Genomic DNA, 16,575 nt, shown 5'->3' with positions numbered 1-16,575 from the left:
GGCGAACAGAATGTTGCAGCAGGCGAACAAAAAAAAACAAAACTTTTTTGGCCAATCAGCTACCACTTGATTATTTTACTTTTCTGTTACTTATTTTTCTTACTTATTTGGACTTATTTCATGTATTTTTAAACATCTATTTACTTTATCTTGTAATGTTGTTGCTATGTGTTGAGGTTGAGGTACCAAGCATAAGAATTGCACTCGTGTCTACTTGTACAATAAGAATGTAAAAAAAAAAAGCAATTCTGAATCTAAAGGAACCCCCCCCCCCTCCAGGTACATGTACTTCACCAACCTGCTGGAGAGCTCCCCGAAGAGATTGAGCGTGCGGCGCTGGACGGGACGGAGCGCGAGGTGCTGTTCTTCAGCGGCCTGGGGAAGCCCATGGCGCTCGCCATCGACAACGAGCTGGCCAAGCTGTTCTGGGTGGACTCAGAGCTGAAGAGGATCGAGAGCAGCGACCTCTCTGGTGAGTCGAGGAGGGGGGAGGGGAGGGAGGGGGAGGGAGGGGGGGGGGAGGAGGAGGAGGAGGGGGAGGGAGGAGGAGGGAGGGTGGAGGGAGGAGGAGGGAGGGAGGGGGAGGAGAGAGGGAGGGGGGGGGAGGAGGAGGAGGAGGAAGAGGGGGGAGGGAGGAGGAGGGGGGGAGAGGAAGAGGAGGGAGGGAGGGAGGAAGGAGGGAGGGAGGGGGAGGAGGGGGGGAGGGAGGGAGGGAGGGAGGAGGGGGGGGAGGAGGAGGAAGAGGAGGGGGGGAGGAGGAGGAGGAGGGAGGCGGTGGGGAGGGAGGAGGAGGGAGGGTGGAGGAGGAAGAGGAGGGGGGGAGGAGGAGGGAGGGGGAGGAGGAGGAGGGGGGGGGAGGAGGGGAGGAGGAACTGTAGAGGGTTGAATTAAAAAAGAAAAGTTAAAAAAAATATTAATGCCTTTAAAAAACAATTTTTATTATTATTTTTAATCCTAATAAAAAATATTAAAAATTAAAAAATATATATATATATAATTTAACGGGCTAAAAGATTTTTTTAGGTTATTTTCTTTTATTAGTGCAGCGTGGACCCCGACAATGTTATCCAAAAAGTATTTCATAAGGTATTTCTTAATTAGAAACAGTTTTGACAAACCACCTAATCCAAAAGTGTATGTTAATACTTACATTTATGGCATTCAACAGACGCTTTGATCAAAAGCAACTTACAATAAGCACATTTGTCGGAAGAAAGAGAAACAACAAAATATCTTTGTGGGTACAGTAAAGATGTCCATAGAAGCATTTGTTAGGTTCACCCATTCCCCGTATACAACAAAGATAGCTAGGATAAGACGCTACACAATGCTAAGTACTAGTACTTACTACTAGTACTACGTGCCAGGACGTACGACATACCATAATACTGGAAGTCTTTGTGAGACCTGCCACTCAGCTGTAGTTTGTCTCGGTCATTCTTTATTTTCTGCTGCGTCAACCAAATCCTGTCCGCCTGCATTCCACCGAAGGTGTAAATCCACGAGGGGGGGGTTCACACTATCGAGAGAGATTCAGGAGTAAGGGGGGGGGGGGGGGGGGGGGGGGCAGATGTGTGAACTATAGCAACAACCCCCCCCCCCCCCCTTTCCCTCACATCTGTGCTGACACACGGCAGCTTTGTGGACGGGGGGGGTCGCCACATTCCTGCGATTCTCCGGTGCCCAGCTCCGAGAGCAGGAATGCGAGCCATCTGTACCGGGCCTTGGGGAGGGGGGGGGGGGGGGACAGACATCACCCACCCACCCGGGCCCCATGTGCAACGCATCCTGCAGGGTTTGAGAGGGGGTCCACCGCAAGGCCACGCCCTGATATCTCTCTACCCCCTCCTCCCCCCTCACCCCTCCCGTTAAACCACGCCCCTTCAGTTGACCGAAGCCCCCCCCCTCCTCGTTTTGCTCCTTCGAATCCTGAGCCTTATTTTAACCCCAAACACCCTCCCCCCCCCCACTACCCTTATTTTTCCTCCCCTTTTTTTACCCTCCCCCCCCCCCCCAAGGTGCCAACCGCGTGGTGATCGAGGACTCCAACATCCTGCAGCCGGTGGGGCTGACGGTGTACGGCCCCCACCTCTACTGGATCGACCGGCAGCAGCAGATGATCGAACGCATCGACAAGAGGACGCGGGAGGGCCGCACCAAGATCCAGGCCCGCATTGTCACGCTGTCCGACATCCACGCCGTGCACGAGCTGGACATGGCCGAGTACAGTGAGTCGGAGCGCACGCACACACACACACACACACACGAGCTGGACATGGCCGAGTACAGTGAGTCGGAGCGCACGCACACACACACACACACACACACACACACACACACACACACACACACACACACACACACACACACACACACACGAGCTGGACATGGCCGAGTACAGTGAGTCGGAGCGCACACACACACACACACATACACACACGAGCTGGACATGGCCGAGTACAGTGAGTCGGAGCGCACACACACACACACACACACACACACACACACACACACACACACACACGAGCTGGACATGGCCGAGTACAGTGAGTCGGAGCGCACACGCGCACACACACACACACGAGCTGGACACGGCCGAGTACAGTGAGTCTAGGGGCAGGGGGTAGGCGAGAGGGGCGCGGACATGCACGCACACACACATACATACACTCGTACATACACACCCAATCACACGTGAACACACAACCACAGACTAGATATGGCCGAGGACAGCGAGTCGCGGGAACGCACGCGTGCACAGATACGCGCGCAAAGCAAACACACACGCCGGCACGACCGCACAAAGAAATACACTAAGAATCCCACACGTTGTTAAGTGTGTGCGTTTGCAAAAAACGACACGTTTTTATAATGTATGGGATTTATTTGTGGGTTTTCTCACATGTAAAGCACCTTAGAATCATTAAGGGCGTGATGCAAGTGAATATATATATATATATTATGGGAGATTATAACGAATTCGGTGGGAAGCCTATTGCTTTCATTAGTAATATTAGAATTTTCTCTGTGATAAAACATGGTCAAAAGTTGTTTAAATCGGCAATTCTTCTAGAGTGAAGACTGCAAAGGATAGGCTGCGCCCCTAGGTGGCGCTATAATCAGCGTTTGAATGTCCAAACCTCAAAGGGCAGTGGGTTCCACTAAGAGGGAGCGATATGCTTGGAGCTCTCACAGCTCCTCAGGATGAACCACTTTCACGCTGCGGGGGGGTGGTCAGACTCTGGTGGAGTTATAGCGCTGACCCCCACTATACCCTCAGACCCCCTCCCCACTGAGTCTGACCCTCAGCTGTAGGTTGGGGTAGCTTCAAACTCTGCACACAGCCGCCGGCTTACTGCTGAAGTACAGGACGATACGATGGCAGCAGAACAACGGGGACGCACCCGTTTGATGTCCACAACCTCGGGGTTCGCCAGATCAAAAACCGTTTGAATTATTTTTATTATCACCATAGCATACTCGAATGAGCCCCCGCAAAAAGAGAGACAGGACCTCCGGCTGTCTCTCACGCCCTGAATCAGAATCGGATCAGAATTGCTTTTATTTACATCTTATTGTGTACACGAGAGTAACGTTCTTGGGCCTGGTTCCTCAACAGCCAGAAAGCGGCAACAATGCAGATAAGAAAATAAGATGGTAAAAATAGGAAAGTAACAATAAGTAGCAGAAGAGGGTGTGGTACCAACAACAACAATTAGAAATAGGTTTTTGTCCGGGGGTGGTGGGCTCCTCCAGGAGACCTGACTGCTTTGGGGGTAAAACCCTTTATGTGTGGACCTCAGGCCGGCTCTCACCCCCCCTCACCTCCTCTCCCTCCCCAGGTAAGCACCCCTGCACCTGGGAGAACGGCGGCTGCTCCCACATCTGCATCGTGAAGGGCGACGGCAGCACGCGGTGCTCCTGCCCCGTCCACCTGGTGCTGCTGCAGGACGAGCTCTCCTGCGGCGGTAAGAACGGAGCGCCCCAGGGCCCCTGGGCCCCGGGCCCCAGGGCCCCAGGGCCGTCTGACGGCGTCACGATCGAGACACGACGGAGTCTGACGAACATGATTCTGTTCTAACGGTTATCTCTGTCGTGAATACTTCAGGAAAATTCTAATGACGAAAACAAGTTCATTGACAAAGATTTGAAAATTGACCGCATTTTCTTACAAATTCTGTTCCACACTGCCTAAAAATACCCAGACGTTTGATTTATCATCTACACGTCTCCTAATTGATTATCCTTTTGTCCTCTCCGTCCCTCTCTCCATGTCTCTCTCTGTCTATCGGCCGGGTCTGTCCCTCTCTCCCCCCCCCCCCCCCAACAGAGCCGCCCACCTGTTCCCCGGAGCAGTTCTCGTGTGCGTCGGGCGAGGTGGACTGCATCCCCAACGCGTGGCGCTGCGACGGCTTCCCCGAGTGCGACGACCGCAGCGACGAGGACAACTGCCCCGTGTGCTCGGAGGCCGAGTTCCAGTGCGACAGCCGCCAGTGCGTGGAGCTCAGCCTGCGCTGCAACGGGGAGTTCAACTGCCAGGACCACTCGGACGAGAACAAGTGCGAAGGTCGGTGGAAAAAAAAATCGATTTCAAAATGTTGGTTTCTTTAGTTTAGGCAGCTTTATTTATGTAGCAATTTTTTTTGTACACGAGGCAGACTCAAAGGGGCTTCACATTGAAACATCGTCATGCAATAAAAATAACAAAATATAATGGATAAGTAAAAGAAAACAAAGGCAAAGTAATAAAATGCATTTAATCGAAATCTACTTTTTCTTGAGATCCGATTCTTTGATTAAAGGGTCCGTGTTCTGCTAAGAGGTTTAGGGTTTATTGGGCAGCTTAAGGAATCTGCCCTTTAGTGACATCACAAAAAGGGATGGTCCACCTCAATGTATGATGGGCGAGCTAGGTCTGGTGGGAAAACAGGCCCTCTTAAACACATGTGATAACGTCCATTGAGGGTTTTCCTGTGGTGTCGTATTCCACTAGTCCACTGCGTGTATTCGGTCAAAATAGGAATTAAAAGCATGAATCCCAGGGTATGCGTGATTAAGATTCACCCCCCCAAAACAAAAGCTCCATTTAATCTCCACACAGCGCACTGACTCCTTAATCCAGTCTGTAACACCAGCGTCTCCCCTCTGCCCCCCCACCCCAGTCCGCTGCCCGCCCGACCAGTTCAGCTGCACCAACGGCCAGTGCATCGGCAAACACAAGAAATGCGACCACAACATGGACTGCACGGACAACTCTGATGAGATCGGCTGCTGTGAGAAGATATAGATAGATATACATACATAGAGATACATAGATATGCATACATAGATAGAGATATAGATATACATACATAGAGATACATAGATATACATACAAAGATAGAGATATAGATATACATACATAGAGATACATAGATATGCATACATAGATAGAGATATAGATAGAAATATAGATATACATACATAGATATACATACATAGATAGAGATACATAGGTAGAGATACATAGATAGAGATATAGATATACATATGTAGATAGAGATATAGATATACGTACGTAGATAGAGATATAGATATGCATACATAGATAGAGATATAGATATACATACATAGATGGAGATATAGATATACATACATAGATAGAGATATAGATAAACATACATAGATATACATAGATAGAGATATAGATAAACATACATAGATATACATACATAGAGATACATAAATATACATACATAGATAGAGATACATAGATAGAGATATAGATAGAAATATAGATATACATACATAGATATACATACATAGATAGAGATACATAGGTAGAGATACATAGATAGAGATATAGATATACATACGTAGATAGAGATATAGATATACATACATAGAGATGTAGGTATACATACATAGATAGAGATATAGATATACATACATAGATAGAGATAGATACATAGATAGAGATACATAGATATAGATAGATACTTAGATAGGGATATAGATAAACATACATAGACAGAGATAGATACACATGGATGGACCCTGTTCACTACTCACTATAACGGCCCTAACCGTCCTTTCTCCCCCCCCCAGACCCAACAGACGAGCCCTCCCTGCAGCCGTCCAACACCATCAGCACCATCGTGGGCGTGGTGCTGGCTCTCTTCGTGGTGGGCGCCGTGTACTTCGGCTGCCAGCGCGTGCTCTGCCCGGCGACCAAGGACGACGGGGAGACGGTCACCAACGACTTTGTGGTGCACGGCCCCTCCTCCGTGCCCCTGGGATACGTGCCCCACCCCAGCTCGCTGACGGGGTCGCTGCCCGGTACGGGGGGGGTCTGTCTTAGTGGGGTCCAACACTGAACCCGCACCGGGTTTGCGTTGGTGGACAGTGGGTATTAGAGGCTCAGGGTGTCTCGCCTTACCAGCATAAAATGGGCTCCTTGAGACGATGAAATGCATAGGATATGATCAAAATTTCAAATGAATTGAATTTACATGGATGTATGAATGCATTTATCAGAAGGTAAGCACTTTACATCCTAACCAAAGGCATCGAGGATGAAAGCCCTCTCCCGAGCCCTGGCCCTCTCCAAAGGACCAGGGCTCAGAAAGACCTCGCCGAGACCTACAAGAATCAAACGTTAAAATGGGTTCCGATGTTCACTCGGAACGTGACCACTGTGGGAAAGCATCGAGTGTTTGGTATCACAACCTCATCGTCTGTGCCCTGACCTCTCTGTTTTCGTCATCTCTCGCTGTCCACAGGCATGTCCAGGGGCAAGTCTGTGATTGGCTCCCTCAGCATCATGGGCGGGAGCAACGGGCCGCCGTACGACCGCGCCCACGTGACGGGGGCGTCGTCCAGCAGCTCCTCGAGCACCAAGGGCACTTACTTCCCGCCGGTAAGACCCGCCCCTTCCTCCTCCCCCTCGCGTCCTATTGGCCACGTCCTCCGCCACCGTCCCCAAACACCACTTAGACTTGAATCACCCCCAGTGCACAAGTTGTGGTTTTGATTAACTGGCACTACAGGACAATTAGTCACCGCCCCCCGCTTAAAAGGGGGGAAATTTCCCCCAAGAGACCAACGAGTGAAAGTTCCCCCCCCCCCCCTCCTCTATATATACACTAACACATCACTATAGAGACGGGGGGAGACATGTTGTCGCACTGATGCTGGTTAGCGATGGAGGGAGGATGTTACATTAGAAGTCGAGTAACCTGGTAGTGTAAGGTTAACTTAATCTAGTTTAACTAAACATCAACTTGTATGAATGTTAATAATGGCACCCATTGATCCCCCACTCTGCGTTCCTTCTCAACATTTCTTCCTTGCTGACTAAGGGATTTCTTCCTGCCCTCTGGGGCAATAGGGCTGGGGGGGGGGGGGGGTGTCATAAATCCACGGCCTTTCAAGCCCTTTGAGACTGTCGCTGTGAGCAAGGGCTGTACAAATAAAATGTAATTGAATTAAACCGAGCAAAACAAAGACTGCAGGCCGAAGGCATGTATGGTTACAAAGGTCAAGCTTGGCGGTTACTACTGTTGAAGAGTCCGTTGTGTGTGAAGCAGTACTAGTATAAATATAGAAATGCTGTCACTAACGCGATTCTTTGTACGAGAATACAGTAACCAGCGGCCGATTCGAAAAGGGCTGTGTATTATTTACAATTTGGTCGTTTAGCGCTTGTGGTTTTGATTAACTGGCACCACAGGACAATTAGTCCTATAGTGTTACGCTTGCCCGATACGTTTGAATTTGCGTTATTTGAAATAACGCAAGTCGCAGGGATTAATTGTTTACGCACAAGGGCGCCTACCGGTTAAGCTGCCGATAGCAGGGATCGAAGTTCGAACCCAGAACCTTTCGGTTGGGAGTCAAACACCCCGACCTCTAGACTTTATATCCCCGAGTTCAGTGGGTTCACAGTAGGCCCAGATAAAGAGGGGGGTGGTTGTTCTATGTAGTGGGCAGGATAGCAGTGGCTCCGTGTTCGAACCCTGATGTCCGTAATTCCCCTGAAGGACGATCCCAAACCCCGACCGGCTGAACATGCGTCAGACACGAACACGCGTCAGACACGAACTCTCGCTCGCTAGGACTAGTCGATGGTGATTCCAGCGGCGGCGGAATCGCACCGTTGATGGAGACACATTTAGTGCGTCCGATCAGCTTCAAAGGCGGCGAAAAACAGGCCACACCAGGTCCCCATTCGAACTTTCATGAAGGTCTTTTTTAGATTTTCGTCTTAAGCTTCTCTAAGCTCGCATCCATGGTAATGTTTTTACCCCCAACTCCACAACCCTTGTTTTCGTGCTAATAATTTCCTGGAAGCACGGCGCTGGGATGGCGTCCTCATGTCTCCACCGCTGCCATCTGGTACGGGGAGCTATCGGGCCAACACCTCATCAGCCATGTGTAAACTGTTGATAGTGGCGGGCGGGTTCTCTCCGCTCGCTGGAGCTGCTCCCGTCCGATCCAATCTCAATCTGCTTCAGGAAACCACAACTCTGCCTTCCTCCTTCTTCTTCTTCTTCATCCGCTGTTTTCATGACTTTTTTGTCGGTTTTTGGTACGACATGCGGCCCCGTCAACACTAGATTATTCCACAGGCCAACGGACGACGGGGGTTGGCGCTGTTGCCAGATTGGGCCAGATTTGGTGGAAAAATCTGGCCCAATCTGGCAACACTGGATGTCGTGAGTCACGCAGAGAATACCAACGTTCAGTTCATATCCTCCGTCGGCTGCCGCCTCGGATTACTGAGTCCGATGCCACGTTCTTCCCGGTGAAGCTCCTCAGAGTAGTAGTAGCTTGTTTCCCGCAGTGGAAACAAGCCTTCTGGGTTCATTGTGTCATCCCTGACTATTTATGTATTTTAATGTATGACAGAGTGCATATTTTATATTAAAATGGTTGACTAAATCAATCAATCAATCAATGGAAGCGGCGCTGGCTCCCAGGCTGAGAGACTGAATGGATGATAAACGGCTGTTCTCCCCCCCCCCCCCCCCAGATCCTGAACCCCCCCCCCTCCCCTGCCACGGTGCGCTCCCAGTACACCATCGAGTTCGGCTACTCCTCCAACAGCCCGTCCACGCACCGCTCCTACAGGTAGGCCACGCACGCACACACACACGCATGGGTACAGACACACGCACGCACACACACACACACGGGTACAGACACACGCACGCACAAACACACACACGGGTACAGACACACGCACACACACACACGGGTACAGACACACGCACACACACACACGGGTACAGACACACGCACGCACACACACACACACGGGTACAGACACACGCACGCACGCACACACACACACACGGGTACAGACACACGCACGCACACACACACACACGGGTACAGACACACGCACGCACACACACACACACGGGTACAGACACACGCACGCACACACACACACACACGGGTACAGACACACGCACGCACACACACACACACGGGTACAGACACACGCACGCACACACACACACACGGGTACAGACACACGCACGCACACACACACACGGGTACACACACGCACGCACGGGTACAGACGCACGCACGCACACACACACACACGGGTACAGACACACGCACGCACACACACACACGGGTACACACACGCACGCACACACACACACACAGGTACACACACGCACGCACGCGTGCACACACACACGCACGCGTGCACACACACACACACACAGGTACAGACACGCACACACGGGTACAGACACAGGTACGCACACAGGCACAGACAGCAAAACAGAAGTACACAGACACAGACACGCGGGCAGAGAAGTGAACATGCACACGCATACAGACACGCACATATACACACTTACAAGCACATATACACACTTACAAGTACATATACACTTAAAAGCACTAAGCAGACATAAAAACAGACGCACGGACACAAACAGACGCACGGCCCCACACAAAGACGAACTTTCTCTCGCTCGCTCTTCCACGCTTGTTTGCACACACTCACCAGCGCGCACAACGCACCAGGCACACACAACACAACTTATGAAATATCGAACCGTGGAGACAAACAGAGCGAAAACCAATTTGTTCAGTTTTTCTTTTCCATTTTCTTTTCCACGCGTTTCCGTGTGCGTGCTCGCACGATTCGGCCGCGACGAATCGAAGCAAACTGTTGAGTTTTCCGTGTGTACTCAGCGCTCCGCCAGCGCACTATCGCTGGGGCTCGGGAATGTAATCAGCGGGGAGGCCCCGGCGGTCGGATGCAACTTGAGAGGAATTCCACAGGCAGATGTTAACACTTATAACAATTGCTCACTGTATACAGGGGCCCGACCCGCGGCCCTTTGTTTACCGTGTGTGTGTGTGTGTGTGTGTGTGTGTGTGTGTGTGTGTGTGTGCGATGCATGCCGTGCTCTACGCTCGTCAAAGCGTAGGGGGGGGGGGGTCTCGTCCCTGTGAAGTTTTGACCAAATGTTATTTCACACGGGAGGAGGGAGAGAGTCTGTGAGAGGGAAAAAGTAGCAACGTTTATGTAAAAACGAAATTGAAATCGACTGGGTTGCGACCGACATCGAAACAACGTCTCCCACAACGCATCACAGCAGGCGAAGGGTCCACAACAACACGGGACTGTTTGCGTGGGGTGTCACCCGCGACGCGCGTCATTAAGCAAACCGCCCAGAGATCAGAAGCAGGCGGACTACTGCCTGCGGGAACACGGCAAAGTTTCGATTTCATCAGAAGTATCCTCGGCCCTTAAAAACGGGGGGGGGAGAGAGTTTAGAGAGTCAAACTGCGCCCGGGCAGAACTCCAGATCCCAGATGGGTCAGTGTTGTCTCGTGTTCCGCTCACTACGCCGCAACCGAAAACACCGAGAACAACTGGCGACAACAGCAACAATGGGTCTTTGAAGTCCCGATGGAACCACGATCCACTGTCTCCCCCCCCCCCCAGCAGAACAGGATGGACCGTAATGATTCCCGCGGTCTCTTAATGGTGTAATCTATGCTACTGCAGGGACCGGCAAAACTAAACCAAACGAGAAACTTTTGATCGTTTCACTTTTGATCAGTTGGGCGGTAAACCCCCCCCCCCAGCCGAGTTGGTCCATGTGGTCGGTATCAAACAGACGTTGATGTAAAGCTGTTATCATGACAGCGTTCCCCGGTTTATATTTCCGTGTTTATTTCATGCTACTTCACACGGGAGGTTGCCGAAGCGCCTTCAGTACACACTTTAACGTCTTTGGAAAAGTCTTTCTACGCATTTGACGCTAAACACCTCGTCAACCCTCGACGTCAGAAACATCTTCTCGACACTCGCCTCTAAAACATCTAAACTCTCGACGCTGAGACATCTGCTCCACACTCTTCCGCACACATCCTTCTGCACACTTGCTGCTAGAGCATCTTCTGAACACGTGTTCCTGTGTCCTGTCTGGACAGCTGTCACCCAGGGAGGGAGAGTGGCTTGACTTGTAACCGGAAGGTTGCCGGTTCGATCGCTGTCGAGGTGTCCCTGAGCGAGACGCCTCGACCCGACTGCTCCCGACGAGCCGGCTGTCGCTGTCTGTGGTTGACTCCGCCGTCGGTGTGTGTGAATGTGTGTTCAACTGGCCGTAAAGGCTTAGACGTGGTTCGACGCTGATGCAACGCAGTCACCAGGCGGACGCTTCAACGCAGTCGCGAACCCGTTTTGGTCCTGCGTCGGGTTTTAGCGAGCGGACCAATCACAGCCCTTCCTGCTGCGTGGCCACGACGCAAGGAAGGCGCGCGTCAGGCCCTTGCGGTGGACGCAAGGAGGGTCCGCGAGGACGTAACGGGTCCGTAACCTTAAGGGGACGAGCTGGCCGTCGGTGTGCGTGTGGCCGACTCCGCCGTCGGTGTGCGAATGACCGTGAGTCGCTTTGGACCAAAGCGCCCGCTAAACAACCTAAATATTAATATCAACACGGGTGTGTGTGTGTCTCGCCCCTCCCAGCTACCGGCCCTACACCTACCGCCACTTCGCCCCTCCCACCACCCCCTGCAGCACGGACGTGTGCGACAGCGACTGCACGCCGGGCCGCCGGGCGCCGCCCAAGTCGGGCGCGGGGGCGGCGGGCGCCAAGGGCTACGTCAGCGACCTCAACTACGACTCGGAGCCCTTCCCGCCGCCGCCGCCCACGCCGCGCAGCCAGTACCTGTCGGCCGAGGAGAACAACTGCGAGAGCTGCCCGCCCTCCCCCTTCACGGAGCGCAGCTACTCGCACCACCTCTACCCCCCCCCACCCTCGCCCTGCACGGACTCCTCCTGAGAAGCCACGCCCCCCCCCCCCCCCCCCCCTCTGCTCCTCCTCTCTCTGTCCTCTCTCTCTCTCTCTCTCTCTGTCGCTCCACCTCAACACGAACGCCCCTCACAGAAGCTCCTCCCATCTGACTGTAAATACCAATTTGTGTATAGAATGAGTTTTTTTTTTTTTTTTTACTTTGAGGAGATGGGAGCTATGGCGCGAGGAGGAGGAGTGTGATTGGTGGATGAAGGGGGTCGGGGGGGGGCGGGGTGCAGCCCGGAACTTGTACATTACGATAAGGAAATGACGTCACAGTCGCGCTCAGCGACATGGAGAAAAAGAGGAAATGGGGGGGCTCGCGGAGAAACCGCGACGGGACATTTGTACATTGAAAAGAGAAAAAAAGCATATTTATATATTTTCTATACAGTGTTTTACTGATGATTATGCCATTGAGGTTTGTATTAATTTGTAAATTTTTTAAGAAAAAGGTTTTATTATAAAATCGTCACAAATATAAAGTTGCCTTAAACCAGGAGAAAAGACGTTTTACCTTCCTACAAGGTTGAAGGACATGTAAAAGCACATGAATATGGACATAGACGCGAGCAATCGGAAAGCAAATGCCAAAAAAAAAATCCCACCACACTACACAGCTAACGGTTAAACACAACGGCAGGGCTCCTCCTGGTGGAGGCTGCCAGGTGCTGCAGTACTCTGCTCGTCAATATGGCAGCCATTTTGTCAGTACAGGAGCATTATTTCAATGCTTAGCCCATACTATGGGTTAGGAACAACTTGTCAAGCCCCTTGTTATCAGTGGCAAAGAATGTGGTACTGGTACTAATTTGTATCTTCATTTTAAACAACTTTTTCCAATTTAGAAAAATGGATTTGTAGGAACTTGTCTGTATTTTTTCTTTTTCTATTTTGGAATTGTAGAGTTGAGCCTATTATTTTTGTTCCTGGATCGAGTTCAGATCCAGAGCAGTCACACTACGGCACATATTTATTTGCTTATTTCATCTCTACGCGTCGGATGTCATGGCAGAGGGACGATTATAAACATGTGTACAATGTATTCTAAGTCCAAAGTCAAGAGGTACTCGTTCCGTATCCATAGCAACGCTGCATGGCTCACATCTTCAATGCCCGGTTTTTTTTTACGTACAGGTGGAAACGCTCAAACCAAAACGTAGCCTTTCATGTTCTTCATATTTGGTTTGGAGTTTTTATATTATATTTTTTAACAGTACAATGCCTGACCGCAGCTGTAGAAGACCCCTTGCCCATAGGTCAAGGTTCATAGACCCTGGAACGGGTTGGGGTTGCGTTCAACAACCTCACTACATCTAAACTCATCACCTGTTGGCTTTTCTTTGTTTTATTGTTTTTACGGAACAGTTCTCGTGCCTGAGCAGCATCTCAACTCCATATCGATGGTTTTCATGGTTTTTATCTTCAAGGAAAAAAATCCAGTGCCCACTAAATGCTATAGTATTTTTGTACCACATATTGTGTAGATAACATATTTATAAGCTATATAGAGAATCATTGTAAATCTATCCATTGAGTTCTTGCAGTACTTTCTTTCATTCCGTCTTTTTTTTTTGTTTTTGTTTTCATTTTCTTTTCTTTTTTATATGCCTCATTATATTTTTCTACAAAAAAAAATGAATCACTACAAAAGTACGGCGACAATCTCAACACAGGTCCGGTGTGTGGGGAAAAAAACACAACAGCATATCCCAAGTGAACCTGTTTTTATTTTTCAGTTCTGTTTCTATTCTCTGCTTGTTTGCTCGTTTCTATAAAACACAACCTGAGCCCTCTCTGGTCCACCGACGGGATGCGTGTCTTGCCAAATCGCTTTCTTCTTTTACGTGAGGAGGAACCGGATCAGCGCTCCTTCTCTCGGCCTCGGAGACCAGGGGGCCCAAACGTGTGGCCTTGTTGTTCATTTTAAGAAGAAACGAGAAAAAGGGCCAAAGGGAGGGAAAGGGCCCCTCCGAATCACCTGTGCTGACGTTCGCCGTTTTCGCCTTGCCTTTTCTTTGCTCGCGTCAACAAACAAAACAATCCAAAATAACCGCTGTGTCCCGTTTTCTGTTTTATCGTGCCGCTTTGCGACGACAACTTCTGTCAACGACAACGAAAAATAAATGAAATATATGTATTTATATGTATTTCTTTTCTTTAACAAAGCGATTGCGTTGTCAAAGGTGTTTTGTCGCGTGAGGATTGTTGCAAAGTATTCCTCTGAAGTTTTTAATCGTTACATTTTTTGGGGGGGGTTCGGAATGGGTACGCGGTTCTCCAGGGTACAAGACTCGAAGTCGGTGTAGCATTGGCATCGCACAAACGTCGCCACTAACGGGAAACGCAACAAAATACACCAGCATCGTTTTGACAATCTTAAAGGGTTATATGTTGATGGTTAAGGTTTTTGTATACACACCGCTATATACTTACTGATGTTTGGAACGCTCTATATCATCGATTTTTACCTACAAATGTATCTTTTGAAAGACCGTACTGTTTTTGAATCGTAAAAGACAAGTTTCATCTCTTTGTTTTGTTTTTTGTTATTTTCTTCAAAATATCAAACTTTGTGCGCGTACTGTGTAGGTGAACAGTAATGTGCTCAGAGCCAATGGCAAAGCTACAATCGTGGAAGCGGTGGATTTGTGCGGACGTCCCGGTCCTTACAGCAGACACCCTTGTCAACAGTGCATTACAAGCCAACGAAGTCTTTACAATCAGTCGCCTCATATATCTGTACACGTCTCAAGGCTGTGTCTGAATGACCTATGACCTGTGCCTCCCAAGCACGTCATTACAACCTTATCTGGAGACGTTCTCAACCTCTAACTGCACTTTACACAGTACTTTAGCTGATTTGTTGTTTATTTCCGGTACAATACACAACACACAACACACTACCACACGTGGGGGATACTACATGTGTTCCGAAGATTGTGCAGAAGCAGTCTTTTTGGAATCGTAATGTGTGGGGTTTGGAGAAAGGGAAGGCTTGTGTTTAGAATATAAAGGCATAATGTGGTTATTAAAAGATTGGATTTGTCAAAAGCAAGAGCAAAAGCTAAATGGAAAGCAGAAAGCTAAGGTAAACAAGTTGTTTTTCCCGCCTCACGGTTGAACTTGTTCTACCGCAGCCAATTCCTGGGATTGGAAAACGTTTTATACATACAATCGGAACGTTTTAAAAAGGTCAAGAAAAGTGAAACAAAATGTATGGAATGGCCTTGGTCGGTAGGTGACCACATTTGGGATGGGTAAAAAAGCACTTTTTCTCTTTGTATGGAGTGATGATTACATTTGGCGACAGAAAATCTCTGAAATATTGCCATCCATCCATTTTGTAACCATGGTAGTCTGCAAGGATGTTTTACAAGGTGACCAACATTTGGTTCTTCAAATTCATCCTATATTACCCCCACTTTGTTTTTGTCTGTTTTATTTTTCTACAATTGACTGCTTGCCATATAAAGAATGGACCTGTACAGCCTGTTCAGATATCACCATAAGCTGTTGTAACAAATGAAATGCTGACTTTTTTTTTTTTTTTTAAATACAAGTGAGTGAACCTCAATCTTGTTTGTGTCATTTTGCTGCTCATGAAGATGAATGCTTTTCTAATTCTGAGGGAAAGAAGGGGGGACCTTTTATAGTTAAAAATATACTACTTGTAGCTGGAGGTAGACAGAGCACCAATCATTACTATATCTATATACAAGTGCCAATTTTGTATGAAATTATATAATTTATATATTATATAAGAAAAATGCTTATCCAAGAAGTGGTTGAGGGAAAAAACAACAATCCAATATTAGTATGAATCCTCTTGCTTTGAAGCTATTGGAGATTGTTCATTATGAACGCTGAGGTTCTAACTTACATGAGAAAGTAAAGTGACAATATGTTACTATACTGTAGTACCATACGCTAACCGCTAATGCGCTACTCAAGAAGCAAAACACTTAATGCTTGTGAATAAAACAAGACCCATGGCTAAATTATTGATGGAGCATGTTTATATTTTTTTGTAAAAGGTCTGAAGATCTGAAGGAAACTGCTCTGGTATAAATTCCTTAGTACCTCAAATTCACTTCCTAACTCAAAGATGATTGTGTACAAACTAAATAACATTTCCATGTCCGCCTGTAGATATAAAATCTAATTATAAAGAAAGAAAGTAATTCTTTAATTTAAATTATATTTTATATATAAATCCAACGGATCGTAAAAAATGTAATTCTTAAAAGGCAATTCTACC

At 48.7% G+C, this 16,575-nt stretch overlaps 1 protein-coding gene across 1 annotated transcript in view; it reads left to right on the top strand.

The window, feature by feature from the left end:
- The window catches only part of lrp6 (low density lipoprotein receptor-related protein 6), a 44,999-nt gene extending 29,114 nt beyond the window's left edge, over positions 1 to 15,885 (top strand). Inside the window, 10 exon segments of the mRNA XM_079735614.1 lie at positions 280 to 316; positions 319 to 472; positions 2,019 to 2,228; positions 3,843 to 3,968; positions 4,331 to 4,567; positions 5,163 to 5,273; positions 6,088 to 6,318; positions 6,762 to 6,898; positions 9,014 to 9,111; positions 11,987 to 15,885. Coding sequence (XP_079591740.1) covers positions 280 to 316; positions 319 to 472; positions 2,019 to 2,228; positions 3,843 to 3,968; positions 4,331 to 4,567; positions 5,163 to 5,273; positions 6,088 to 6,318; positions 6,762 to 6,898; positions 9,014 to 9,111; positions 11,987 to 12,302 — 1,657 coding nt within the window. The 3' untranslated portion in view covers positions 12,303 to 15,885.
- Positions 15,886 to 16,575: the final 690 nt, after the last annotated feature.

Source organism: Pollachius pollachius (genome assembly GCF_949987615.1).
Source record: "Pollachius pollachius genome assembly, chromosome: 4".
Taxonomy (NCBI): Eukaryota; Metazoa; Chordata; class Actinopteri; order Gadiformes; family Gadidae; genus Pollachius; species Pollachius pollachius.
The sequence above is the reverse complement of the archived record's forward strand: the minus strand, read 5'-3'. Positions and strand labels throughout refer to the sequence as shown.